Source organism: Salvia miltiorrhiza, chromosome 3 (genome assembly GCF_028751815.1).
Source record: "Salvia miltiorrhiza cultivar Shanhuang (shh) chromosome 3, IMPLAD_Smil_shh, whole genome shotgun sequence".
NCBI classification, from domain to species: domain Eukaryota; kingdom Viridiplantae; phylum Streptophyta; class Magnoliopsida; order Lamiales; family Lamiaceae; genus Salvia; species Salvia miltiorrhiza.
This window is the reverse complement of record NC_080389.1, coordinates 49,307,150-49,334,833: the sequence shown is the minus strand read 5'-3', so window position 1 is coordinate 49,334,833 and position 27,684 is coordinate 49,307,150. Positions and strand designations below refer to the sequence as shown.

The 27,684-nt window shown below is 35.7% G+C and overlaps 3 protein-coding genes across 9 annotated transcripts in view; 2 read left to right on the top strand and 1 right to left on the bottom strand.

Annotated features, from left to right (window-relative positions):
- LOC131016333 (uncharacterized) overlaps window positions 1–27,684 on the top strand; it is a 609,307-nt gene that overhangs the window by 187,059 nt on the left and 394,564 nt on the right. The gene's annotated exons all lie outside the window — the stretch shown is intronic.
- On the top strand, window positions 1,023–18,917 carry LOC131016306 (probable inactive protein kinase At3g63330). 7 transcript variants are annotated; one of them, XM_057944979.1, is made up of 22 exons: window positions 1,023–1,396; window positions 1,487–1,742; window positions 2,182–2,287; window positions 2,400–2,541; window positions 2,663–2,927; window positions 3,104–3,462; window positions 6,047–6,117; window positions 9,392–9,542; window positions 9,727–9,901; window positions 10,537–10,771; window positions 11,984–12,490; window positions 13,238–13,295; window positions 13,383–13,470; window positions 13,814–13,888; window positions 14,511–14,594; window positions 15,411–15,554; window positions 16,567–16,648; window positions 17,591–17,673; window positions 17,760–17,814; window positions 18,127–18,247; window positions 18,351–18,519; window positions 18,645–18,917. In XM_057944979.1, exons 1-20 carry the CDS (start codon window positions 1,096–1,098, stop codon window positions 18,136–18,138), a joined length of 3,249 nt encoding a protein of 1,082 aa, XP_057800962.1. In that variant the 5' UTR covers window positions 1,023–1,095; the 3' UTR covers window positions 18,139–18,247; window positions 18,351–18,519; window positions 18,645–18,917. The 7 variants fall into 7 exon arrangements, with proteins under 7 accessions (XP_057800962.1, XP_057800959.1, XP_057800958.1 ...); XM_057944976.1 differs by having other exon boundaries at window positions 18,022–18,247; XM_057944972.1 differs by having other exon boundaries at window positions 1,032–1,396; window positions 18,022–18,263.
- On the bottom strand, window positions 7,760–9,368 carry LOC131016330 (protein TRACHEARY ELEMENT DIFFERENTIATION-RELATED 7A-like). The gene is made up of 2 exons (XM_057945018.1): window positions 8,993–9,368; window positions 7,760–8,939 (listed from the first exon to the last, which is right to left on the bottom strand). The coding sequence occupies exon 2, from the start codon at window positions 8,868–8,870 to the stop codon at window positions 8,103–8,105; it is 768 nt and encodes a 255-aa protein (XP_057801001.1). The 5' UTR covers window positions 8,871–8,939; window positions 8,993–9,368; the 3' UTR covers window positions 7,760–8,102.

Below are 27,684 nucleotides of genomic sequence, written 5' to 3'. Positions count from 1 at the left end.
GCGTTCCCCATTTCATAATTAGATATTTATTTTTTATATTTTGGGATTTTCTATTACATTTTTTTGATTTTCCACATGTGTCTCACTTTTATTTATATATTTATCTTTTATATTTTGGTTTAAAAAACATCAACAATTGCTATTGAAATCATCAAAATTCTGCATTATATAAAAATTAAAGTTCGATTCATTCTTTTATTAAGTTCAATTTATGTTCAATTTTTAAAGAATCAAATCCTTGCACACCCTGCAGAGGGAGCAAATAATACGAAAATCAGAACTTTCTGTAAGACCGCATCAATTTTTAACTACGTCACTTTTTTTTGCTTAAACTAAATTCATAAGACTTTTTAGTGGTATATGACTTGATCTATAATTCACTTTCAAATAAATCAATTTATTCCATAGTTTATTGAAAGTTGGTTGAATATTCTGAATTCTAGTATAGAAAAAAATAAATATTTTAGCAGACTTTAGTAGAATAATAATAACTATATAAAATAATATTTTCATCCCCATAATTTAATATAATCAAATTCATGTTTCCATGTCCGAATTGAATCACAAATCCTCTTTCAAATGAACATCAAGTGTATAGAAGCAGTATCATGTCAAGACTTTCGTAAAACAACAAATACTTTTTGTAAAATTTTTATTTTTAGCATAATTTTTGTGTTGGAAACTTGATTAACATGGCTTTTCAATTTTATAGTGACTGAACCATAATTAATTTCCAATAAAAAAAGTTTAATTCGTAAAATTAACTGAACAATAGTTTGGGGTCTGTAAGAGAAAATGTTGAATAAAATTGTTTTTGAACTTTAATTAACTTTGGGGCTATAAGAAGAAAAAAATGGGATGTGAATATAATTAATTTTAATTTGATGGGAAAAAACAGATAAATTAGAAAAGAGAAAAAAAACATGGAGGAAATAATTCGATTTTTCATTTGCTCATGACTGGGCCTTTGGCCGGCCCAAATTCTGAAATGCTATTTATATCCTCAGATTTGATCTATACGCGCCAGCCCGAATTTAGCTTCCCTTGTGTATGAATAACTGGAAATTCTTTTCTTCCTTTTGATTTCATCTTCAGATGATGATGATATTCAACGTGTTTGATCTGCTTCTCCTGCTTTCGGGGCTGGCGCTCAGCGCTACCCCTCCCGTCGGAGGAGAATCGCCGACGTGCTTGACGGTGTACCGAGAAGGTGGCGCGACGGCGGTGTTTCAATCCCCAAAATGCCCTCGATGGAACCTCTCGAATTTCAAATCCCAGTCCAATCGGCGGCCGGAATCGCGGTCGCTGACGTGTCAGTCTTCTGCGCTCCAAGGCCGCCGGAAATCGCAGGAGGATCGCACTCTTTGCTTTCTCGACCTTCGCATCCCTTTTCCAGGTACGTTGTGCTGAAAATTAACTTTGAGTGGTTAATCTTTGGAAATTGTGGTGATTGAATACTCTGTTTTTTTTTTTTGTTCTTTTGAAGGTCCGAAGGGGGTTAAGGAAATGAGTGTTGGGATAATGGCGGTTTTTGATGGACATAATGGCTCGGAAGCTAGTGAAATGGCGTCGGAGTTGCTGCTGGAGTATTTTGTTCTGCATACTTACTTTCTGCTGGATACTACTTACTCCTTTTTGTCGAAGAAATTGATGAGAAGGCTGCCGAGTAAAGGGGAAGATGCTGCTGGTTTCCAGAAGATTCAGTACGAGGACATTGATGGCCGAATTCTGAATCTTGGGAGGTCTTTCTTTTTTGGTCTCGTTTGAATGATATATTTGTTTTTGATTTGCAAGAATTTTATAGGGATGTTCTTCATTTGTAACTGTTGATGGGGGTGGTGGACTTTATAAAGCTGACTATTCCTTAATATGAGAATCATGAAGAGTACTCTGGGTTAAGACAGCCAGTCAATTTATGTTAATAATGTGTGCTAATGGTGCGTGTTTTGGCTGTATTCAAGATCAGATTGTGCTGCTTCTTGAACTTAATTTTGATGACTTTTTTTACCTTGTGTACATCTTTTTACTCATGTTATCCCAATTATTTGGACTCTTTCTGTCTAAGATTCATATATTCAAACCTGATGGTTGCATGCTATATTGTTCATATAAATTGTGGTTTAAGTATCTTTCCTTTCAGTTCATAGGCATGACATTTGTAAGTGAAACTTGACTTTTTAGGTTCAAGGTGACTTTGTCAACTATTTTAGATGGATCTTTCCCCTTTGACTTGTTGAGGGAAGCATTATTAAGAGCAATCCATGACATTGATGCAAAGTTTACTAAGGCGAGTTTTATTTATGTAACTGAAGATTTTTTTTTTCCAGAGTTATATGTAACTGAAGAATTAATATACTTGTTTCTTGCCTTTTTCTTATATGGCTATCTGGTCAATGAAGGATGCATCAAGATACAACCTGAAGTCCGGCACTACAGCAGCAGTTGTGCTCCTAGCAGATGCTCAAATTCTAGTTGCTAATTTAGGTGACTCGAAGGCATTCTTATGCTCTGAAGTATATCAATCTCCATCTGAGGCTAAAGGTTAGACTATACTTGCAGTTTCAATAATATCAATTTACTATCATGTTCAAACTCTATATTTTTCACTTGATATGAATGAAAGCTCGTGTTTCTTACTTCCACTTGGTGTTGCCAATTGTAGCCACTGTATTTAGGATCATCAGGCAGAGAAGAGCTGAGGGTGTTTCTTCATCTGTAAATGAGCGAGATCACATAAAGCAAATGGCATCTAATGGGTGGACAGTTTTAATTGCTAAGGAGCTCACAAACGATCACCATCCTGATAAAGAGGATGAAAAATCCCGGGTTGAATCTGCTGGGGGAAATATTTCAAAATGGGCCGGTGTAGCTCGAGTCAATGGCCAATTGGCTGTATCCAGAGCAATTGGGGACATACATTTTAAGAAGTAAAACTGTTTCTATTCAAGAGGATTTATTTTGATACATACCCTTCAAACTGATAAGTGGCTTTGAATCAAATGACTTAAACTTTAGAGATTCTCGCTTTACACTTCATCATTTCCACTTCAAACAAAAATACAAATGAAAACTGATCTGTTCATTCTTCTTGCCGTGCTAACAGCTTTGGTGTAATCTCAGTACCTGAGGTGACAGATTGGCAACCTTTGACAGGCAATGACAGTTATGTTATTGCTGCAACTGATGGTGTCTTTGAAAAGCTTAACCCCCAAGACATTTGTGATATACTGTGGGAACCCCTTTCCCGCTTCACTGTTCGGGAGAAACTCAATTCTTCGTGTTCATCCTCATTGGCCGATTGCATAGTTAATGCTGCTTTTGAACAAGGAAGTATGGATAACTTGGCAGCTCTAGTGATTAACACGAGAGCAGGAGGTTCTGTTGAAACTTTTGGGGGCGGGATTTACAGGAAACCTGATTACTTGGGAGTAGTAGATGAACGGAAGATCTATGTGAACTCAGGTGATTCTCTTTTCTTGAAGTGGTTTGCATTTGCTCACTGTTTAGGATAATTTTATACACTAACAAAAAAGAAAAGTATCTCATCTGTGATTAGAGGTTTGGACATGGTGCAGCTAAAGTTTTTTGATGTCTTACATCTTATTCTCCAGTATAAAATTCTTGTATAAATTCGCTTCTTGCGAAGTCACTGTTTTTGATGTTTGCAGGAAAATATTAACCCATCATTTCAGTCACTCTTTCAAAAGTATGTTTAACAGTTTGCAACTTAGTGCCAGGAACATTCTTAAAGAAACAGTTGAAAAGCTTTCTGAAATTTTTTGGACTATTACATTCTTCTTGTCATCATTTTGTTCTCACAGGAGTTTAAAAAACATGATTTTCTTTTGAACTTATTTAATCGGTTTGCCATTATTATTATTGGTAGTACTTAGATGCTTGGGCCCATAACAGATATGAAATTGAAGAAATGTTGAAGGTTTCATTTCATATGATTTTCGAGTATGCAATGAGTTGCAGTACAACTGTACAAGTCTATATAGAGAGGCTGTACAACATGGCTGTAAACTTAGGAACTAATAAATGAAATTCCTACACTAAATAAGGGTAGAGAATTATGAGGAGATCTGGAATTTAATACAAGAATTTCCAGTGTTACAGAAGCCTAAGAAAAATAAACTTCCTACAGTCACAAGAATCCAACAGGCCCGCTCAAGTTGGGTGGTGGACACTATACATACACAGGTTGTGGCATAGCTCTTCAAAATTAGTACATGGCAGGGCTTTGGTGAGGATATCTGCAGTTTGAGACTTAGTAGGCGTGTACAAAAGTTGTATAACCGAGTGTGTTCTGTTTGGTCATGGTGTAGAGTCTTTGCAATGCTGGTCGTTGCCTGATTGCTATAAACCATCCTGATAGATTCTTGCAAGTAACCCACATTCATCATGCAATCACTGAATCCAAACTTCTTTACAAATACCAAGGCTGGAGCCCAATTTTGCCTCTGCACTGCTTCTTGAAACCGCAGGCTGTTTTTGCTTTTCCGTTCCCCAAACAAAGGAACAATATCCTGATGTTGACTGCCTGTGTAACACGTTTCCTGCCTAGTCCGTATCTGAGAAAATTTGAACTTCTTTGTTGCCACTCTTTTGGTATAATGGAATAAACCTTTCCCTGGTGACATCTTAACCCTTAGTATCCTGTTCATTTCATTCATATGTTGTTCATTTGGATTGATGCATAAACCGAACCAAACACCAACAAGATAACAATATCAGGTCGAGTGTGTGAGAGGTTGATGAGATGACCTACAAGTCTCTGATATCTCCCCTATCCACTGGAGCGCTACCTTTTTCATGTCCTATGTTCTTATTGAGTCCATGGGAGTATCTGCAGGCTTAGACCCCAGCAATCACGACACTAGACCATGAGAATTCCACAGAAATGTGTCTAATTGCTTGGCTGAAATGTAAGTGGTTTAAAACTTAATGGGGATGCACAGCTGACCTTTTTAACTTCAAGTGTCGCTTTGTAAATTTTAGTAACACATATGAGCTTCAAAAATATATGGAATTTATAATTTTCAGCTCCGGTTTTGATAGTTCTGACAATATAGAGTTTCTCAACTTATTTGTTTAATTCCTGAAGTTGCCAAATTGTATTTCGAGTTGGTAAGGTTCAACTCCAGCCTCTTAGCCGAATTTTATTAGTTACTATCACACATTACTTGATATTATCTGCTGTTGCTCATAATATATTCTTGTGTTTGTTAAAAGCTTATATTATCCAGATTTAGGTGACACTTTAATGTTTTATTGGGTGGTTAAATGGAAAAGAATTCTGTTGGTTCAACCTCTTCAAAAATTATTGTTGTAGAAGAGAATTAAAGAAAGACATATATTGAAGAAAAAATGTTTTCTATATTATACCTGTATAAAGACTCCCCCGACCCTGTATGTATATATATAGAGGGAGCAGAAACTAGGTTACAATCTAAACCTAAAATAAAAGGATCTGCATACCATAGAAAGTCTACTAAATAAGTATATATATATATATATATATATATATATGGATGTATGTATACAAAGTCTTCAGCAATTACATTTGATGTGCATGGGTCATTGCATTCTGGAGATTGTGGCAAGGTTCAGATGACTGGATTCACCTAAGCCTGGGGGTTTCTTGTAACCGTTCCTACTCATAGAGAAGAGTTCGTTGCGTGTTTTTGTTGTTTAATTCTTTGGGTTGAGGGGGAGGGTGGTGGTTTATGAATGCCAAAATCTTGACATAAAGGACAAGTTCATCATCTTTTATGGAAGCAAATATATCCCTGTTCATGCATGCTGCTGTTTTGAAATACAAAAATATTTCTCAATCAGTAGCCCTTATTAATCGAGCAGCGATTGGCATTCAGCTGTCTTTTGAATTGAGTGTCCTAATAACTATGACAGACCTAGTTGTGATGCTGTTTCAAGGCCGTTCATATTTTTCTGGTGCCCATCTGTATCTTTCTCCTTTGAATCAGTAATCACATTTGAACTGTCTGTTGCTGGAATCTAATCTACACCCTTGTCATTTGTGTAGCTGATGCCAACACTTCAGTACTTGCAGAACTGCAGCTGCTTCCAGATGTTACCAAGTTTGATAGGTTACTGGTAAGGCCTAGAACAAGCAACATAAGCTTTTTCCTCTATATCTGTTAGTAACTTAATTTTCTTGTTACAGTTTTGTTTCTTGTTGCATTCCTGTTTTATTCTAATGCATACATTTAAAAGTGCATCACCAACACTTGTAACAAGTCTCACATCAGTGTTGCCGTAAATTGGTTAAATCAAGTAATACAGACTACAAATTGGTGGTACAAATGGTTTGGGGACCTTCTTCTAGTTATGAGCTTGGACCTTATCCTATGGAGGCATTTGGTTTGAGTGATAAGGCATGATTGATAGAATAATCCAACTTAATCAAGTGTTCGGTTTGCATGATTGGGCCCGTGATCGATAACTCGGACCGCATCTACTCATCCGATTGAGTGATTATTTATCCCTCCAAAGTTGGGCGGATTATTTAATCACCCCTCCAATCTTATCAATCATATCTACCCCATCCACCAAACCAAACGCCTCCTATGTGTATTTAGACCTATTGTCTTGTTGCAGACCAGCAACAACATAATGATTTTTTTGGAGGGGATTATCTAGTTGATTTCTCTTTTGACAGAGTTCTCTTACCTACTTGTATGTTTGAGTTGGTAAATTTCTAAACCAGAATTGGCTTTCTCACATTCTAAATGATTAGATGTAGCTTTAATATTAGGTTGATGCAGTAGAAAAAGTCTGCAATACTTTTGACAGTAAAACCCTGAAGTGGAGCAATATAGTAACAATCTTAAAAGTGGGTCATAAAGCTTTTGTGATACAATGAAGGGTCATAATTAGAGTCAGCCTGCACTGAAATTGTTTGGTCCCAATATTACCAAAGGATGTTTGGTTTTTCCTGTTTTACGAGCCCTTTTCAAGTTGACTGTAGGATGGAGTTCTAGCATATACGCACAGGACAGGCTCTAACACACGGTTTAGCTTATTTTCTGGAAACCTACATCTTACCCTCTCGAATCTATAGCTGATGTGCTCCCTGTTTACCTTAAATCTCTGTGATGTTTTGGTTATTGCATCTCCTTTTAAGCTGCTTTTATTTTCTACATGCAGAACTTTTGTCTATCAGAAGAAATTATTTCATTCTTGTGATAATAATATGGTATGATAGATTGCTTATAAACATGGTGAATTTAGTAAAAGAATTAAGACAAGATTCAGATCACTTGTTTCAGGGAACATTGAAGGTCACCTTAACTTTGCATGTGTAGACCAACTTTCTTATAGTAATTTATTTCATCTCATATAATCATTAATCATATTCATCACCTTTTTAAAAATAATAGTGAGAAACTTGGTGCAGAATAACCAGAAATCTAACAAATAGATAAGGTAAGATGCTTTTAGTTGTACACTGCAAAATTTCTTTTTGGCTTGCAGACACTTAGCATTCTTCTTGTGTGTATAATTTGTTTGGGTGACTGTTTTATGATATATTGCTGTATTGATTGTTTCAGTTTGATGAGAAATTGACGTATAGACTTTGGATATACCTTAGTTGTTTGTATCTTTTGTTTGTGATGATTGATTAATGTATCTCACTCCTGCTGATTGATAGAGTGAAGGGTTTGAGATAAACAGAAAACAGGAGAGCTGAAAGAAAAATAAATTGAAATAAAAACTGAACAAGGAAAACAGAGAGTAACCCTCCTCTTGCGAGACCTACAGCGAGAAGTAGAACGCTGTCCCGAACTCCTCTTGCGAGGCCTACAGCAGAAGCTGTCCAGAATAATACTGCAACGATGATCCTAACCCTAACTCACTAATAACTATTTAAAGGCCTACAGAAACTTGAGGCCCAAGAAATATCTTAAAGCCCATACAAAAGCATGGCCCATTACTTTATTCTAGCCCTAAATAACTTAAGCCTAAATAACTAAATAAATTAAAGAAACAATATATAATTAATTAACTATAACTAAATACTGATCTGTATCAATTCCTTCGCTCTTCGAAACAGCCTTGTCCTCAAGGCTGTAAGCACTTCAAAAAACATCCCAAATCTGCCCTGTCTTCAAGCTATTTTGATTGGGAAATTCATATTCCCCTTGCTGCACTGTGATCCTTGGAGAGGCTTTATATATTCTGCCTAAGTTTATCGTAGTGAGAAACTCCTTAGTTAATTGACTCAATTCCTTCCAATCTCGATGAGCAAAGCTGGCGTACATCCTTGTTGGCGCAAGAGTCTTTGTAGAGAGCGAATCAACCCATGTAGAGAGGGGAGCAACCCTTGAAAGAGATGAAGTTCTTGTAGGGAGCGCCACAACAAGTATATTTGAAGGGGCAGAAGCCACCACGACCACTGTCTCTATAAGAGAAGTAGGTGTCGTCATGGAAACAAGAGGCAAAGGCGGCGGCGTCAGGGAAACAGGCGGCTGAGGTGGCAGACTTGTCGCTGAAACAGGAGGTGGAGGTGGGGGAGTCATTATGGAAACAGGATGTGGAGGCGGTGGAGTCATCACAAAAACAGGACGTGGATGCGGTGCAGTCATCACAGAAACAGAAGGTGGATGCGGTGGAGTCATCACAGAAACAGAAGGTGGATGCGGTGGAGTCCGCACAGAAACAGGATGTGGATGCGGCGTGGCTGATTTGACATTATCTTGGCTACAAGGAATGGGAGAGGGCTTCATTTTTCTTGATCGAATTGCCAGCAACTCCTCAATGCGATTGAGTTTCTCCATTATTCGCTCAAATGTTGTCAAGATCGAGTCAACAGGCTCAACACCCTTCTCTATCGTCTTCCCCATCATCTTTTTTGATCCGGCAGGTCGGACCAATTGATAGAGTGAAGGGTTTGAGATAAACAGAAAACAGGAGAGCTGAAAGAAAAATAAATTGAAATAAAAACTGAACAAGGAAAACAGAGAGTAACCTCCTCTTGCGAGGCCTACAACGAGAAGTAGAACGCTGTCCCGAACTCCTCTTGCGAGGCCTACAACAGAAGCTGTCCAGAATAATACTGCAACGATGATCCTAACCCTAACTCACTAATAACTATTTAAAGACCTACAGAAACTTGAGGCCCAAGAAATATCTTAAAGCCCATACAAAAGCATGACCCATTACTTTATTCTAGCCCTAAATAACTTAAGCCTAAATAACTAAATAAATTAAAGAAACAATATATAATTAATTAACTATAACTAAATACTGATCTGTATCACTGATCATATGCAAATTGGCCTTATTCCTTCTGTTTTCAATAATCAATCTTCAACATGATACAAAAAGTGAAACTTATTAGGTTATGAAACTTTGCTTCTTGCTACAGGTTGAAGGAAAGCACAACAAGTTTAGATGCTTTTATTTATCTGAGAATCTTGATGTGAATGATGATTACACATTTTGGATCCACAAGGATGACCGTGAACCTGTGGCAGAACAATTACCTGCTTTAAGTGGCACCAATCAGTTTACCTGGAGTAAGTTTAAGTTCAACTTTCATGAAAATCAATTGGTTCTGATGCTCTCAAAAAGTGGCATATGTATTAGGTTTTTCACAGCCAATGCCACTTGATAAACTGTGAAAACTTGGTTGTGATATGATTTGCGTTTACTTCCGGTAATTGATTCCGGTAATTGAAGTCTTATTATTTTGACATGCAGGCCGATTTTTAGATTTCTACAGTGATCAGCATACATGCATGCACTTTGGATCATATATTGATGAGGAGAAAGGTCACTGCATGAGTTCTGATAGCTTTGCAAGATTCCTTGGTTTGCTGGAATCAATTCCTTTACATAATTCTGGTCAAAGTGAGCATGCAACATCAGATACAAGGTGGGTGAGCTCTTTAGTGAAGTTTTATACTGTCCTCTTAATGTTTCAATGGTGAAAGACCATTTGGGATTTTGACGAGATGCTGATTTTGATGAAAATGAGTTATTAAATTTTGTAGCTGGTAGTTGTTATTCATTCTACAGTCTAGTTATTCAAGAAGAGGGCTTCTGTTATCCTGGAAGCTGAAGCATTAGGTGATCGAGTTAAATTGAATAGATTGAAGTATTAATTTACACAAAAAAATTCTACATCATTAAGGCTCCATGAGGAAATGCTTTTAGCATACTGTTACTGTATAAATTTAAACTTACCTTGGACTGACTGATTTAATTCTACTCGAGCCCTCATTTTTTTGGTTAATTTCAAGTTGACAACTTAAATATAACTTGGTGACTTAGATGTAGCTATGTTTTTCAGTGTGTAGTTGTTTTTCCTGGTATAGATTAGTTTGTTTCTTTTGTAGAACCTGAGAATGCACCTATTGACATAGTCTAGAAATGCCATAATTGTTGAATGGAGCAACTATTTGAATCTGCCTTCACTATAATTGTCTTTTCTTGAATAGGACTCGTTTTGTCAATTAGCCAATAATGTTATTATGTATTTTTGGATCTTTTCACATGCCTTGACTGTAGGTACATACTGAAGAAGAAGTTTGATCGCGGAGCATTTGGTGAAGTTTGGCTCGCTTTCAATTGGAATTGTTCTCAAGTTGGAAAGTATTCCCAAAGAAAGTATGTAGAAGAAAATGGTTTCTACAGAAATGAGAGAACGACTGCACATGATGAAAATGAAGATACAAATACGATTTTTGAAGATTGCAAAGGAGGCAATTCTGATGACAATATGTTCATTTTAAAGAGGATAATGGTACATAATCAAATCCACTATCTTCTTTCATTGTATTTTCACATGTTAGATCTCAATGCTTCTATATGTTCATTTTGAAGCGGATAATGGTGCGGTATGGTAGTTTTCTTGTTTGCTACTCCCCCATTCTTTGAATGCTGAGGGGGGTCACACCTGCGTCTAGGCAACCTTTTCAATCTCGTACACGACAAACATCCTCATATGAAATTTTAGAAGAATCTTTTGCTCTGCCATTACAATACTAACTCATAAATATCTTCAAAAATGTCTTTCTGTAGAAAATGAAGAAAACAAACATAAGATAATACTTGCGTCATAGAGTTGGAGCCATTGTTATTTTCTTGAAGATGCAGTTCTTAACTACATAATTACATGAAAATGACCAGAGGTAATTTTGGCAAATAAAATAGTGATGAAATATGCAAGGAGAATATAGTCGTTCGATGCTTGCTAGGAGTGTTGGTAGTGGTTCTCTTAGAAAAGAGAAGAGGTCAAGGTTCCAAATCTCCCCACCCTACTTTCCCTTTGTCATAGGATTTAAATTTTCATAAGAAAAAGGAGAAAAGTTGAACTAATATATAAAGTCATTAAGCACACATGAGAATCACATTCAATTGAAGTTATAATTTCCAAATTTTTTACCACTATGTGTGTACTGGACATACTATTTATCTCTTGAGCTGCAGTTTTGTGAAGTCCAGAGACACCTCAGATGTTTTGGTTTTAAAACGTCAGAGATTGAGTCTTGGCTGGATGATTGTCTACATCTTTATTTGATCTTCATGGTAGAACTGAGTTTCTATGTGCCGAGTGATTGTCTTCGGCTCAAGTTCTGTAAATTTGAAAGACACCTCAGTTGTTTCAATTAGTTTACTTGTAAAACTCAAAAGATTAAGCCAGTTGGGTGTCAAGAAAAGTAAAAATGTGCTCTAATGGAGATGCCGAGATTGCAATCAATGTAATTAAATCATTGTTTAATTTTAAAGCTCCTGAAATTCTAATTCTTTAAATTAGCAATCTAAATAGTTACTCTATGATAATATTATCTTTATTCTCTTATTTTGCCAGAGAATGTCAAAATGTTTTGCTACTCTTTTTGTATTCTCTAATTGATTTGTCTAGTGAAATATACATGGATTATATACTAGCAATTGGATCTTTCTCATTAGTTATCAAATGGTTGATATAGCAATTTGTGGTTTCTATGCGCAGGTTGAAAGAGGAATTGGTGCTTACTTGAGTGGGTTACGTGAGAAATATTTTGGTGAAATCTTTTTAAATGCCTCCAATTCTCTACAAGGTTCATCATCGTCTAAAGAACCAGATTTCATCTGGAAATTATCACATTGCAGTGCACATGGCTTTGGAAATGTAAATAAATCGGTCAAACAAGAGATTGAGGAATCCTCGAGTCCCGAGGATGTGATTTTTAGGGAAAAAAGATTGAGTGGAGCTGCTTATGAAGGAGGACTAAATCACATTGCTAGATACATTGAATCCTTTGAATCACGGTCTAACGAGATATGGCTTGTATTTCGTCATGAAGGTTTTTCCTTGTCAAAACTTCTGTATACTGCAGAAGATGTGGTCAGTGATGCTGACAAAGAAAGAGGTGACCATGGGAAGCGTGTGCAGATATTACGTGCTTCAAAATGGTGGCACTGGTTAAAGACAACGGAAGCTGGACAAGAGGAATTTCGTGATATAATATGGCAGTTGGTAGGCTAATACTATTTGCTTAAGTAGTACATTAAGAAGCGTGAGAACCCTTTGTTAATTACCTGTCTCTAGAGGTCTACAATGATTAGGGACCACTGATTCCTGGTTCCGAAACCTCAGCACATCTAGCAGTTTGAAAAAAATTAGAAAATAAGTAGGAAAATCAGCAGTTTTCCAACCCAACGGTCTACATATCTTAGCCATTCATCTACATTGATTTGCAAATCTCGACCATTAGTCCAAATTTAAAAATAAAACTTAAGTAGATATTCCCTCCGTCCCACCTCACTTGGCCTATTTTTTTCGGTACAGTTATTTTGGAGAGTAAGATTGTAGCGTAAAGGTGTGTGGACCTATATTTATTATAGTGAAAATTGATTACCCAAAAACGAAACAGGTCAAGTCAAATGGGACAACCCAAAGGACAGAGGAAGTATATATTAAAGAAAATCCAGAAAACCGCTTTTTCAAACTGAATCTGAACCTTAAAGGTCATGGGAAGAGTTGGGGTAGAATTTTCAAACCGCTCTTTCATAGTCAAATAATTGGGTTCTGGCTTGAACGAACAATTGAACACGGCTGCCTGGTTCATAATAAATTGGTTTCCAGATACACCTTGGGCTGGGAAGAGTTGGGGTAGAATTTTGGGATCAGGATTAAATCTAAAAGAAGGTGATGTTTAAGTATAAAATGGAATCTCTGATTCTCACTTCAACCTTGTAATGTATCACTTTGTGTTTTGCTTAGTTGATGGCAATCAAGTCCTGCCATGACCGCAACATCACTCACAGGGATATCAAACCTGGTAAGAAGGCATATGAGGTTGTGCATTTCTGTGCCTTATTCTACACAGTCAAAATCTAATCAAGGATGTCATATGTTCTCTTGCAAGAAAACATGGTAATGTGCTTTGAAGACCAAGACTCAGGAAGCTGCTTGAGAGCAACTCCAAATAGTAGCGAGAACTACACTACTAAAATGTACTGATTCTTCGAATTTATCTTTGTGTTTCTGTATCCTGGTTCTTAAAATTTATTACTGTAGTTTCCTTTTTACTGTGATGAATTGCGCGGCCTTAACTTTTAGCTATTTGCTTTAGTTGGAACAACTATTCATTCTACCAACAATTCTATCATAACACCCAACGCATACTATGACAAAGGGTTCCATATTTAGTTGACAAATGATTTGCTTTGGTTATCCCTGTAAAAAGCACGTTATGGATGTCGCAAACCTGCTCAACTAAGTTGTGATGTATTCTTTGATCCCAATGTGTATAATATCTCCGACAAGTTCCTGACGTCCTTTTCTTGTCAATTGCAGGCGCATTATTGACTTTGGTAGTGCTGTAAATGATTTCACGGTGAAACATTTGTATGGATCTGTTGGACCTTCAAGGTAATACATTCTCCAGATGGCATATTGCTTCCATCCTTCAAGTGTATTTTCTAGATCTTATGTAGAGGATGACAAGCTAGTATAGACTAGAAAGCTGCTTTCATATCCTTACTTTGTGTCATTCAGTATTTGGCCAGTAATTTCAGCACCCAAATTCTAGTATTACTTCATCCCCTTAAGCAGAGTCTGCAAATACTATGAATAAACATGAATTGGCCCCAGTGGAGCACAGAGCACTTCGTTAATTCCCTTTTCCTTATTGTAAAGTGAACTCTGAACACAAGGGAAGAAGGGGAGGGACAGGGTTAGAATCCTTACATCTTACCTCTACTAGTACTAGGTGAGGCCCACGACCACCTGCCCTAGTGAGTAGTGGTCTGTACTTTATATCTTTGTTTTTTTTGTTGGGCTGTGACAAATGTTTATATATCTTAGAATTCTGAATGGTTAGTTTTGAGGTTATTTCTACCTTCTTTAACTGTTTCTAGAGAAATGTATTTAATAGGTTAGAAGTTAGAACCACCAATTTCCTCTCATTTTTAAACAGTATCCAATCTTATCTGTGGATCAATTCTCTATGCTCTTATTGCTAATTGACTTTGATTTGCTTTGTATCCTGCAGCGCTGAACAAACTTCTGGGTATGCTCCTCCAGAAGCTTTTCTGAATGTCAGTTGGTATAAGGGGCCTTCAACTGTTACATCAAAGTATGTTTGATTTTCTTTTTATTTGTTTTTTGCTTTTCTGTATTTACTTTTTTCAGCAAGATGAGATGGATAGTTAAGTGGACAGATTTAAATTGATTTCCCTGTCTTTATATAAGTATACCCTTCCTCCACTGTTAAAGGTAGTTAATGCTTAGCTGTGGCTTAAGAAACTTTGTCAAATATAACTTGGAATTAAACTCTGCAAGCTTCACTGCATGTCTGCAATTAATGTTGTCTTTTTGGATCCATTCTTCCATAAAAACGAAGGTTCTATTGGTAGCCGGATTTTTTAATGATATTTTGGTAAATAGTTTATTGGAAGGTCCTAGTATCTCAATATTTAGCTAATCATGAAACCTTTGTCTTATTGTTAAGATGGATTGTTAAAACCAACTGTTGGTTATTTTCTTCAGAGTTTGGGTCTCCATTTATATTGTAATTTCTGCCTAAGGCTCCGACTTTTGGCTTTACTTTCCTCATTAGCATTAGTTTCTTGTGTGAAAACAATTCATCATCATAAATGCATTTTGTAAAAAACATGAAAGGTACTGTTTTATTTCTTTCAATATATGTTTCTATTCCCAAATAAAAATGGCTCATACTTGGTGTGGAACTTAAGTTTATACTTCATATCTTTATATCTCTCATGATTGTTGATACTTCAGTGAGATTGGGGGCACTTCGTGTTTCCTACTATCAAAGAGCTTATCAGTGACTCAAGGATAATAAAATTATAGCAAGACTAAGAGTCATGTTATGCATCTACTACCCTTATATATGCAATGTTATTGATTTTGCTGTGCTGTTCCTTGACAGGTATGATATGTGGAGTGTTGGTGTGGTAATTATGGAGATGATTTTAGGATCACCAAATGTTTTTCAAATAAATTCTAAAACGCAAGCTCTTCTTGATCAGCATCTCAGAGGTTGGAACGATAACTTGAAAGAGCTTGCTTACAGGTAAATGCAATGTATTACTTTTGTTAGCTTCGTTACAGTTCCTTCGGATACAAATTACCATTTTGTTGGGCTTCACTGAAGTGTTTGTTCTAGAAACAATGTTTGAGCTCGGTTCAGCTTCTAATAACAGTTTTCCTAGATTTTTACCTAGGGACGAGACATAAGTACACTTTTGATTGACATAGATTAAGAATTATTTGAGAAAACAAGTTATTCTGCCCGTATGGCCGTATTTAATGAAGTTCGAGACTATCAATAATTTATATATCATGTGAATTTCCAAGACCATAGAATGGTACATTTGTCGATGACTATAAAAACAATATCAAATATAGTAGTAATCAGACAACATATTTGAGAAACCCCAAGATAGGACATTGGACTAGATATTTATTTGGGATGGAAGGAGTATTTATTGTTTCGCTATAATATATCGGCTTGGACTGCTTGGTATAGAAGTTGGCTTTTGTCCTTTTGTCAGCGTCAACATAATCTGTTGAATCTGAGATTAGAACCTGGTGAAGACAACCAAACACACCCTGATTTCTTTGCAGCACTTATGCACGTTAACAGAGCAACATTTTATTCATCTCATGAAATCTGCTTCTCTATCTTGGTATCTTTTTGTCTACTGTTTTCATCTGGTTCCTTGGGACACCCTGATTTCATTGCAGCAGTTATGCATGTTGCCAGAGCAACATTTTATTCATCTTATGACATCTGCTTCTCTATCTTGGTATCTTTTCGTCTACTGTTTTCATTCGGTTCCTTGGCTTAGCTTTTTGATTTTCTAATTGACTAATCGTACACCAATCAACTTGAAATTGCTGAAATACATTATACATATCAAAGTTATACTGCCATACAATGGTTTGTCTATTTAGAAGAACCTTATTGCATGAAGGATTTCGTTATTACTTAGGATATTTAGCTGTTAGATTTGTGAAAATACTTGGTCATTTCTAGGTGTTTTGGGCAACTGGAAACAATTAAATGTGTTTGTTGATTCCAGGCTTAGATCATTGATGGAAATGTGCATCTTAATCCCTGGAATTTCCTCAAAGCTTCATCAGAATGGGGGTACAAATAGTCAGGTGATTTCCTTCTCCTTTTGAATACTGAGTCCAGAACCCATTTGGCTTAACTGGAATTCAAATGGCCCTTCCTTCCATAAAAGTTCTATGTTGTAATGTCTTTGGAATGTTTATTTAACAGTCGGTATTCTTAGTCTTGCAATTAGTTCATGTAGGACAATTGGCGATGCTAATTGGATGTTTGAGAATGCCACGATTCAGTAGCTGGAATAGTGTCTCTACACCATCTAGCCAAGGATGATCTGTTCAATGACAATAACTCATATTTGCAACATGTTGATACTTTTGAAACTTATCATCAAGGCACTGAAAAAGTTATAACAGCAAGGACTTAAATCTGGTATTTTCAGTAATAAGCTAACATATTTTTAAATGTAAGCTAATATGTGATATAATCTGATATTAATGTAGAGGGCAAACAAGAAATTCCTCATTGCATTAAAAGAAAGTTGGCCGAGAGTTTCTTAGTACACAGTTTCTCAGCTTGTTATACAGTAACATGGGGGATATTTTATGATTTTATTAAGTCTTTGATGTATAATATCTTATGTTTCACGCTTACATTGTTCCAATGCCTGAGGGACATATATCTACCTTCCTGTTGTTAATTACTTTGACCCGTTTTAATCCCCTGTGGCAGACAAAACCCAAAAAACAAAGACAAGGAAAACCCTATCATCCTTCACCTCCTAATCTATCTTTTTCAAAATTGATGTTGGAGAATGAAGTATGTAAGATTTATGTGCATCACAAATTCCGTCACATGCCAAATAAATGAGATTAGTTCAACACAGAGACCAAGCATCCAAATTACATCAAACATCCCTCGAAAAGAGAGCATAATTCTGTTTTAAGTTTGCGAGTAAGAACTTTATATTATCAATTGTTGAAGGTTTTTTATGTGCATCCAAAGAATGAAGATTTTGTGGGTTTTGTGTACAGAGTTCTAGTTCACCAGTTCCGTGGAAGTGCTCTGAAGAGTATTTCTCTTATCTAATACGGAGTAGAGATCCTCTCCAATTAGGGTCAGACTTCTCTTTCCCTCTACTGGTGCATTCAATTAATGATTTTACCTTGCTATTTGAGATGTGTTCTTATATTAATTTGTCAGATTTCCAAATATATGGGCCTTGCGTTTAGTTCGTGGCTTACTAGAGTGGGATCCAGTAAGTTTGCTCTTCAGTGGTTTAGTTTAGAAATCATTTTTTTTAAAACAGTCACCCTGGATGATTCAATGAATTCTTACTAATCCTATGATGTGTATGGCATCTTGAAGTCAGATTCCTTTTCCCAGCGTGCAATTACTCATCTTGATGTTTTACTTTGAACTTATCTGTTGAAGTATGAATTTCTTACATATGGATTTGTATCAGGAGAGCCGGCTGAGTGTTGATGATGCCCTGAGGCATCCTTATTTTACATCAGCTTCTTAAAAATTCACTCTCCTCCACCTTGTTGAGTTCCATCTTTGTGGTTAGGGTATTCATTGACGTCCTTGCTATTCTGAGGGAAGAAAAGAGGCAAGTACGAAGCAGTTCCAACACACATTTGATATGCGAAACCATCCTCATTATGATCTTTATGCCGTCCAAATTTCAGGTTCTTCCTCCTGAAAGTAATCTTCTTGTTCTTCCTTCCCATTGCTGCACCATCAACTGTGCAAGTAAAAGAATTAACAGTATACTACCTGTCTTGTTGATAGGGTTGGTGAATGAATCATGGATAATTCACAAATTTAGTATCGTTTAGCCATGTAGAGCGCTGGCTAACTAGCCTAACGTCCGAACTGTGGCCGGCATTTCCTCTCCTGCCATCTCTCTACTGTGTTATCCTACAGCAACTCACTGAAAGCTACCCAAATGTGGTCATTGGTACGTTAATGCATTACGTTTTGCAAAAATAGCATTGCGTTCCAAGCTAATCAGCGATCAATATTTGCTTTCGCCCTTGGAATCAACTTTGATAGTTTTCTGATGAAAGCTGCGTGCAAACATAGATATATCTTTGGTTTGATGGAAGTGGAAAATCACCAGGAAGCAGAGATATGGTGTTAGGGGAGAATCGACGTCGCCAGTGTCGTGTTGAAGCCCCCATCCTCTGCCCTTCCATAAGTATCTGGGTTTGGTTAAAAGTGTGAAAATGTTACATGAAATCTGTTGTGGAGCCTTGATTGCTTGTCTTTGTCTCGAATGCTTCAAAACATTTTAATTGTCGAATATCATCAACACTCTGTTACCATAATTTCCAATTTCATCTTTTGGGCACTAAATGTTTTCAATTTGTCGTTTTTATTTTTGTTCTTAATCTCAGTCATAACCTAGAAAGCACGCTCAAATTATCAACATAAAAATTAAGTTATATAGTATATCTGTATTGGAGAAGAGCCAGACGTTTCTCGTTTTTATCTAAGGACGTCATTTTAATGTAGTTTGGAAAATAAAAAGCTCATGTAATTTATTTTATTCGTCCTGATTTTCCAAACATATCGCATACAAAGTCATTTATTATTATTATTATTATTATTATTATTATTATTATTATTATTATTATTATTATTCATTTTTTGGACATGGATAGTAGAAAAATAAGTCCATAATGCTTGATAGCCCTAGATAAAGCAAGATAGATAAATAATCATATCTTATCTAAGCGTTTGATAACAATATTGATTAACAAGAAAGCCCGCATTAAGCGAGAGGCCCGATCTTATATCACTGTTTCACTGAGAAATTTAATAATATTATTTATCTAAGTTTTATTTATCACCCTTTATCTCAATTTATATATAAAAAAGACACAGATTTAATAATATTATATGATGTTACGAGTGTTGTTTTGCCAATACTAGGATATTTATAATTTTATTTATTTGTTTTTTAATCCTTGTAACCAGAACCACGCCTTCTTAATATGGTTAACAGTTGGATTCTAATTCGAACCAAAACATTATTTTAAGGAGAGAGTAATGGCGTACTAATCATAAAGGAGAGGGACATGATTTTGCAATGAGTGATCCATAGATCTTATCTTAGAAGGATGTAAAATGTATTAATGAGAGGTTTGACTAACAAACGCTATAATAATCAATTTTTAGATTTCAGACATCCAAGTTTCCACTACACGCATGACGCAACACAAGATACTTTAAAATACTACTCCCCTCTTTAAAACACTTCATGTCTTAGAGAAGAAAATACGTATTTAAAAAAAAAAGTGTATTGTTTATTTGTTGAGTAGAGAAAGAGATTCACACAATGTATTATTTATTAGTTAAGTTGAGAAAATACTCCCTCCGTCCCGCGAGTCTTGACACGTTTTCCTTTTTGGGCCGTCCCACGAATCTTGACACGTTTCCTTTTTGGGCAATAATTATTACCTTCTCTCTCCTACTTTATCACCTTTATTATATTCTCTCTCCTACTTTATCACTTTTATTACTTTCTCTCTCCTACTTTATCAATTTTATACTTTATTAATTACACACTTAAAACACTAATCTACAACTCCTTAATTCCCGTGCCGAACCCAAACGTGTCAAGACTCGCGGGACGGAGGGAGTATGTACTATTATTTATTGTGACTCACCAATTAAAAAATGTATAAATAGTTACTAAAAGTGGATAGAACATGAATTGGTGGACGAACTAAAAAGAAAAGTAGTACATGAATTGATGGACGGAGGGAGTATCAACCAAATATATAGAGTGAAATGATACCGCAGCACAAGACTCTTTAAAATACTATCAACATCCAAGCTTCTGATAGATACTTATCCTCACCTCACCTAGTATATAAATTTAAATTTAAATTATATTTTATGTATGGGAATACATTAAACTGCGATATATGTCGGATGCCTTCTAGCACAAAAAATGACGAGGGGCAATATAAGAATAACAGTTTCAAGAAAAAGAAAAAATGTGCCAGTTATATATTAAAAAAATTACAGTATGCTTATAGGCAATTACAAATGAAATATAAAAGTAGAAAATCATATTACAAAGGAACAAATTGTTTTGAAATTATAATTGGATAAACTCGTAGGACAGGTGCATAAAGCCAAGTAGAGGAGTCTTTTATCTGCTAGACGAGATATGATCCGATATTGATCTCAGTTTGACGAGATACAAACCAACGAGCTTCAGTGAATAGAAGCGAGGCGAAAATAGAACTCAAACGGTATGTATGTAGAGAGAGTATGAGTGCTTGTATACAATTTTGTGGTGTATGGAATGAATGCATGAGCGACTGTCCTATTTATAAGCACAGACCGTTCATTGAAGGGAGTCTGTAGGTTTAAAGTTCCACAAAGATGAGAGCCTTCTAAATTCAAACTCGTCGAGGGTTACTATCGTATCCACTCTCATCTCATCAAGGCCTGGTTGAAATTCACGTCGTCCTTATCATCGTGTGGTGGTTATCGGTGTAACCTCCACCCGTCCCATTATGACGAGAGGATTCTGGCTGTTAAAGGACATCACCTGGTGTAGCAATTACATGAGACCAACATGTAGACCAGCTATAGGGATGGGTCCCCATATGCACGCACAAATCTAGGGGTGAGCAGAACTAAATTAAAACCGACGAATAGGATCGAACCAATTGGTTTGAGTCAGCTCTGCACGCAATTTTGGTCCGAGTCGATTATGAATTTAGGGACCAAAATATTTGCGGTCGATTTTGGTGAAATTCCACAAAAACTTGGACTTCTCAGTTTTGCTGTCTGATCAGTCGAAATATCCCTTGCGTCGAGTCCTCCCCCATCAATTTCTCTACATGAAAACTCCCAATTCACAAATCTAGGATCAATCCATCTCTCTTTGTTTCTCTAAAAAGTGACTGCTCCCAAATCTAAAATCGGGCTAGACAATTTCCCTCACCCAAAGGCTGCGTTGCTGCACTTCACACAAGCCGCCATGAGTCATCGACGGTCTCTTGTCTTCTTCAACTTAGATCAGTTCTGAGGCAAAAACCTAAAATCGATGGAGCTCAACAATTGAAAGCCCATAATGGTTTTGATTTGTCGAAACCCCAACAAGATGGTCGTTCGTGATAGCCTTGGAGACATCTGTGGCATCTTTGATAGCGAGAATCGTTGGCCCAATAACACCTTTGGCAGTGTAGCCTTTTCAATTTAGGATATGTTGTAGGATCTCACTATCAGCCAACGAAATATCCAGCCTCTGATCTTCAAGTGGTGGAATGTCGTGCAGTCGTTGAGATCTAAAATTTTGAGAAGATGGATATCTAATAAGATTTGTCCAACTTAAGGAGATTCCTGCTTTGCCATCGACCACCAGTTCGGCCTCAAGAGAGAAGAAGTCACAATGGTTGTAAGTCTTCGACAGGGATAAGCTCAAGCAGCCATGGTGCAACCCAATTTGATGGGGAATACTTCCATTTATTAGGCTTTTCTCGATCAATTTCATGGTGGGCTTAGTCATTTAATTCAGTCTGCTTATTATGCCTACAATCTCTTATGATTTTGTTTGATTTTTTTTGTGCAATGACATATCAATACCGGAATATCGAGCAAGGCTTGATGTCTTAAGGGAATTATTGGTTGAAAAAGCAAAGCCTGGTGAAATATTATTGGAGCACGATGTTCGACATGGAGACGCTCTGTGATATGTAGTAGCAACGCGAGTTTGGTTTTCACCACTGAAATTGTTAACGCCTTTTTAACTTTTTCCCAAGCTAGTACGGTGAAGTTATGACTATTGTTCTAAGGTCCTTCGTTTGCTATTTTTGTTGATTTTTATTATGAAATCTATTGAATGAAATTGAATGTTCATCTATCTACATTCTGTTGGGAAATAGCTAATGATGATCTATTTTGGGGTTAAGGATATGTATTGGATCTCTTACTCTCTCCTACTTATGTCTTGCACTTGGGGGTTTCAATAGAATTGTGAATCTCTTACCAATTTTGCTAATGTACACTCTTTAGCACTTTCATGATAATCTATTTCCAACACTGAATTGGGGTACATTCAGCACTAGATGCTACTACGCAAATTAATGGCAATATTTTTATTTATCTTGATGTATTGCACAATAGCACGAACGTAATTGTAGTTGTCTGGTGTATGCCTTGTAGTAAATTTTCTTTGAGATGAAATATTTGTTTTCATTTGTTTGAGAACTATACATAACCTAGAAGTGGTGTAACTGGATGCATCTCATGTCCTATTGGCTTGATTTGATGCTATGTTGCTGAACTTAGTTGAATTTGACTCTGTAATGTGTCTACTTTGTAAAATAGATTATTAGCCCGTCAATATTGCATAATTTATTAGTGGGAACTAAGAAATGTATACTTGTTGAATCTGTGACAATTATGGAGATGTAAGCAGTTATCGTGACTGTCATGGTATACAATCCCAAAATATTTTGGTAGCTTGCAATTTTGATTTGCAATTCATGTATGTGCTTAGTGGGTGGAAAGGTTCGGCACATGACTCAAAACTTCTAAATGATGTTTTATCAAGAATAAATGGGCTTGTAGTGCCTCAAGGTAATATACTTTAATTTTATTGTTGGTTTCAGAATTACTAGTTTATCTTGGTTTTCTATAAATTGTTAAATTTTTATTGTGTTTAATTTTTTAAAATAGTGACATATATTGTATTTTTAGGTAAATATTTCCTCGTGGATTGTGGATTTACTAATCGACGTCAATTTTTAGCTCCATTACGTGATGTTCGATATCATCTTAAAGATTTTGGTGGTCAAGGTCGTCACCCAAGAAATGCAAGTGAGTTATCCAATCTTCGTCATGCATCATTGAGAAATGTGATTGAGAGAATCTTTGGTATCTTTAAATCACGATTCATAATTTTCAAAACCGCACCTCCATTTCCATTTCAAACACAAGCAGAGTTAGTATTAGCTTGTGTTGGATTACACAACTTTCTTCTGAAAGAATATCGTTCAAATGAATTTTGTTAGGTCCCGGAAGGTCTAGAATAGGTGTATAGGGGGGAAATACACCTATAGGTTATTTTTCAAAACACAAAATAGAACAACCTTTTGAAGTTAACTGAAAGAAAAGACTTCAGTTAAACAAAGGTTGAAGACTGATACTGAAGATGACTTCAGTAAAGAGATATCAGTTAAGCACGAGACTTAACTGATATTCACGTAGAACTTCAGTCTTGATTTAGAAACGGAGGAATGTTATGAATCTTATTGATTATCCGAAGATTTATCAGTTAGACTAATAACAGTGGTAGCGAAAAACTTTTACTTTGAAATATCCTTTGTGAGTTTACACGTTGTCAGATTAAGGTTTCACTTTGTGATTAATCAGTTTCAGTTAAGAACAGGTTTGAGCACAGATAAGAAAGTAAGAACTGAAAGAGATAAAAGACAACGGAATTTTTACGTGGTTCAGAATAATTTTCTACGTCCACAGTCAGTTGATCACACTGATAAACACTCTGGGCTTGTGCTTACGGGTGCACAACAAACCTTACAACTGAAAATCAAATTTTCAGTACCAACTCACTGGGTTGGATTTCTCGCTCACTCTTAGCTAAGACACCACAATGCCTTTGCTAGCATTGGTTAAGATCTCTTGGAGTCAGAACACTGGTCTGAACTCCGCTCTACTCAAACACTCTTTTCGCTCAGTTGAAAGGAGGTTCGAAATACTAACTAGAACACAGAGAACATGCCTTCTGTAATCGGAACTTATGCTTTGGATATTACAAATATTTGCCTAAGGATCTAAGAGAATATAGGTAATCAGTAGTCTGATTTTGGCTTTGTGTATTCTCTTTTTCGATTCAAACTTTGATGGCTTTGAATGGTTGAGTTGCGATTTCGGCAGTGCTTCAGCTTGTGCTTTTGAATCGGTGAAGATTGAAGTGATCCTCGAGCTCTATTTATAAGAGAGGTCTTGAATAGATCCGTTGGCGGAGATGGTCTTCAAGAATTCATCCGTTGTGAGAGTAATTTGAATTTGGGCTGAGGTTTGAATCTTCGAGGTTCCTTGTTTGGTGAGAAACGACGTCTAAGGTACATGAGGTAAGGCGCATTTGAAAAATAATCACCAAAAAGGAATGCTCTGCAGAGAAAGGACGATCCTCTGTATCTCTGCATTTTATGCGGTTGTACTTGGAGTGCGTGGCTTCCTTTAAACTTCTAGAGATTCAGTCCGAGGAAGAATGTCAATTGATACTTGATTTTAGTATCAGTCCGCTGAATCCACGTAGCCAGCATTGATGAATCAGTTATGACTGATTCTTCAGTTGAGAAGCTCGTTCAGTCAAACATCTGTATTTGACTTTGCCTTTAATTGCAAACATCAGTTGAGTTCTTCAGTCTTCAGTCCTCCGGTCTTCAATCTTCAATCTTCAGAACACTAAACAAACTACAAGGAGAACTCCAACACTTGAGTTCGAAAGGTTCTAGTCTATTACAAAGAAAACCTAAGGATTTTGGTATCATCAAAACTAGGACTAGGATATTTCATTAAGTTCCCAACAAATTTCCAATTGAACTTGAAGAAGTCAAGCTTCACCACATCTTAACATGGAAGATGAAAATCTTGAATTGCTTTCTCAAAGCCAAATGCAACAAAGAACAGAATAAAATACTTCGAATTGTATATGTCTGTTAATGAATCTGTCATTATATGCGATAAATGACATGATTGTAGTTTATATTTGGCTCATATAATGTATAATATGATATTTATATAAAAAAATGTGATAAAAAATATTTTTCGCACATAATATACATTTTACCCACACTTATTTATAATATTTAATAAATAATAGTAATATTTTTTCTAATATTCAATTATTGAAAAAATAATTACCTATACATAATTTATAAGATTTACCTACACATACAATTTTCCACGCCATCATCTACATCATTTTCACCTCATTATTACACCTATCAATTTTTTTTATTCACACATACAAATATACCTTTGGTGATATATATAGGTGTAGGTAACTGTTTGATAATTAACCCACACACACATACACACAGTGTGTGGATAAAATCCTTTCTTTACTAAGTTTTATCCATACTTGTTGACATTTGAATTATGTGTGGGTAAAATGTTATGGTGACACATAAATTTATTTTTCGTGACATATGTGTGTGTGTGTGTGTGTGCGTGTGTGTGGATAAAACTCTTTCTTTACTAAGTTTTACCCACACTTGTTGACATTTGACTTATGTGTGGGTAAACACTTGTTGACATTTGACTTATGTGTGGGTAAAAAGTTACGGTGACACATAAATTTACTTTTAGCCTCACATTGATGTGTGTCTAAAACCCTTAAATTCTTGTAGTTGTGATCTATTATTAAATCTACATTCCTAAATGACTTATGTGACTAAATGAAATTGTATGAGAATTATTGATTGTCTTCATAAGAATTTTACCTTCAGATCAAATTATATAAAATAGATTTCTCAAGAAGATCGAGCAAGAGTCATTTATTTATCTTTCGATAAAATCTTAAAGTTTTCATATTATTAATGATTTGAAATTTCGGGCTTAAGCAAATATAGAACTAAACTAGTTTTATCTATAGGTTAAGATTAGAATAAGTTTTGGATCCTATTGAGATAGATTATCTTGTAGGGTCCGACGAAGCAACGAATTAGGTGTTACTTTTCTGACAAACTCGAGTAATTCTTCAATGAATATCTTTTTGCAAGGTGGATAAATTCTTCCAAATGTATAATTGGAGCTAATAAGCTCAAATGCTTTTATTATTAAAATGCAAGTTATCCATAAATGTTTTGTATGTGCATTACTACTACGTTAAATACTCTCATATGGATTGGTCGAGTTTCTACACTAACCTAACATGTTGTGCAAGAATCGTGTACACAAATGGTTAGTAGTGTGATGGATTAATCTTCATCATATGCTAACATAGCAGAAGAGTTCGTTGGGTAACTCAAAATCCACCAAGTATTAGACGACCTTTTGGGGACTCAGGACTTGAGGTTAAATATAGATTTGACAATGGCTAGAGGTCTCAGATCACGAGAGTAACATAAGTACGCGACATAGCACGCTCAACTAATAAAAGAAATGCTTTAGTGAACTTAGAGGTGGTTTTCATTTTTAAACCTTATATATGAATATCACTTCACATTATATTGGGTAACTTTGCTTTTCAAAATATATGTTCGAACTTTTATGCTTAAAAATTGATATTGACCTATTGAATACATAAGCAATTAGCACAAATATTTTTAAAATGTTTTCAGGTTGAAGGCCGGTAGGGGAAAAGCTGAGGCGAAAGTTGAGATGTTATTTAAGCTTTCCGATATGCTAAGATTATCTTTAGATTTTACTAATTATGTCCCTCAAGACATCTATGGATTTATTATTTAAGATCTTATGTTTTAAATTCCCTAATTATTTTATGATATATCTTATTATTCACAAGCACCTCTTGAATTATACTTCTCGCATGTGTTTTGATGAACTAATTAAATTTTTAGAGCTAGTCTGATCAAATTTCATGCATTCTTATTATGTTATAAAATAATATCCCCCAACCAAAAACTTCATGCATTCTTGAATTATACTCCAACCGCCCCAATTTAAGAGTCTTTCTTCATTCGAAAAATCGGGATGTGACATTTTGTCACCTCTGTTTGAATCAATGAGGGACTTTTGAATATAAGGTCATACTCTTATCTTAATACACTCGGTTTTTTATTTTCATCACTATAGTTTCTACTTAAAATAGTTTTAGTCCCTCATATCAAGTTGTTTCTATATTAAGTCACAATTATGTTTAAGCTTAGTTTTTCAATTATTAATGATGATTATTAAGCCATTGGACATATATATTAACTTGATTTGATGGTTACGTTACGTTTTAAACTCCAATATGACCCGATTAATGTAAATATGCTCAACACAATTTAAATCCGCATATCGATGGGCGACTATTGTGTATAGAAACAGCTCTATTGAATTGATTTCCAAACTCATAGCTAACGCGTTCAAATAAAATTTCAACATTATTATATACTTCCTCGTCGAT

Excerpts from the sequence above, each read along its gene's own strand:
- LOC131016306 (XM_057944976.1), top strand. The coding sequence starts at position 1,096 with ATGATGATGATATTCAACGTGTTTGATCTGCTTCTCCTGCTTTCGGGG. Across the intron at positions 1,397-1,486 it reads CCTTCGCATCCCTTTTCCAG|GTCCGAAGGGGGTTAAGGAA; the intron begins GTACGTTGTGCT and ends GTTCTTTTGAAG. Across the intron at positions 13,471-13,813 it reads GAGAACTACACTACTAAAAT|GCGCATTATTGACTTTGGTA; the intron begins GTACTGATTCTT and ends TGTCAATTGCAG.
- LOC131016330 (XM_057945018.1), bottom strand. The coding sequence starts at position 8,870 with ATGATGGGGAAGACGATAGAGAAGGGTGTTGAGCCTGTTGACTCGATC.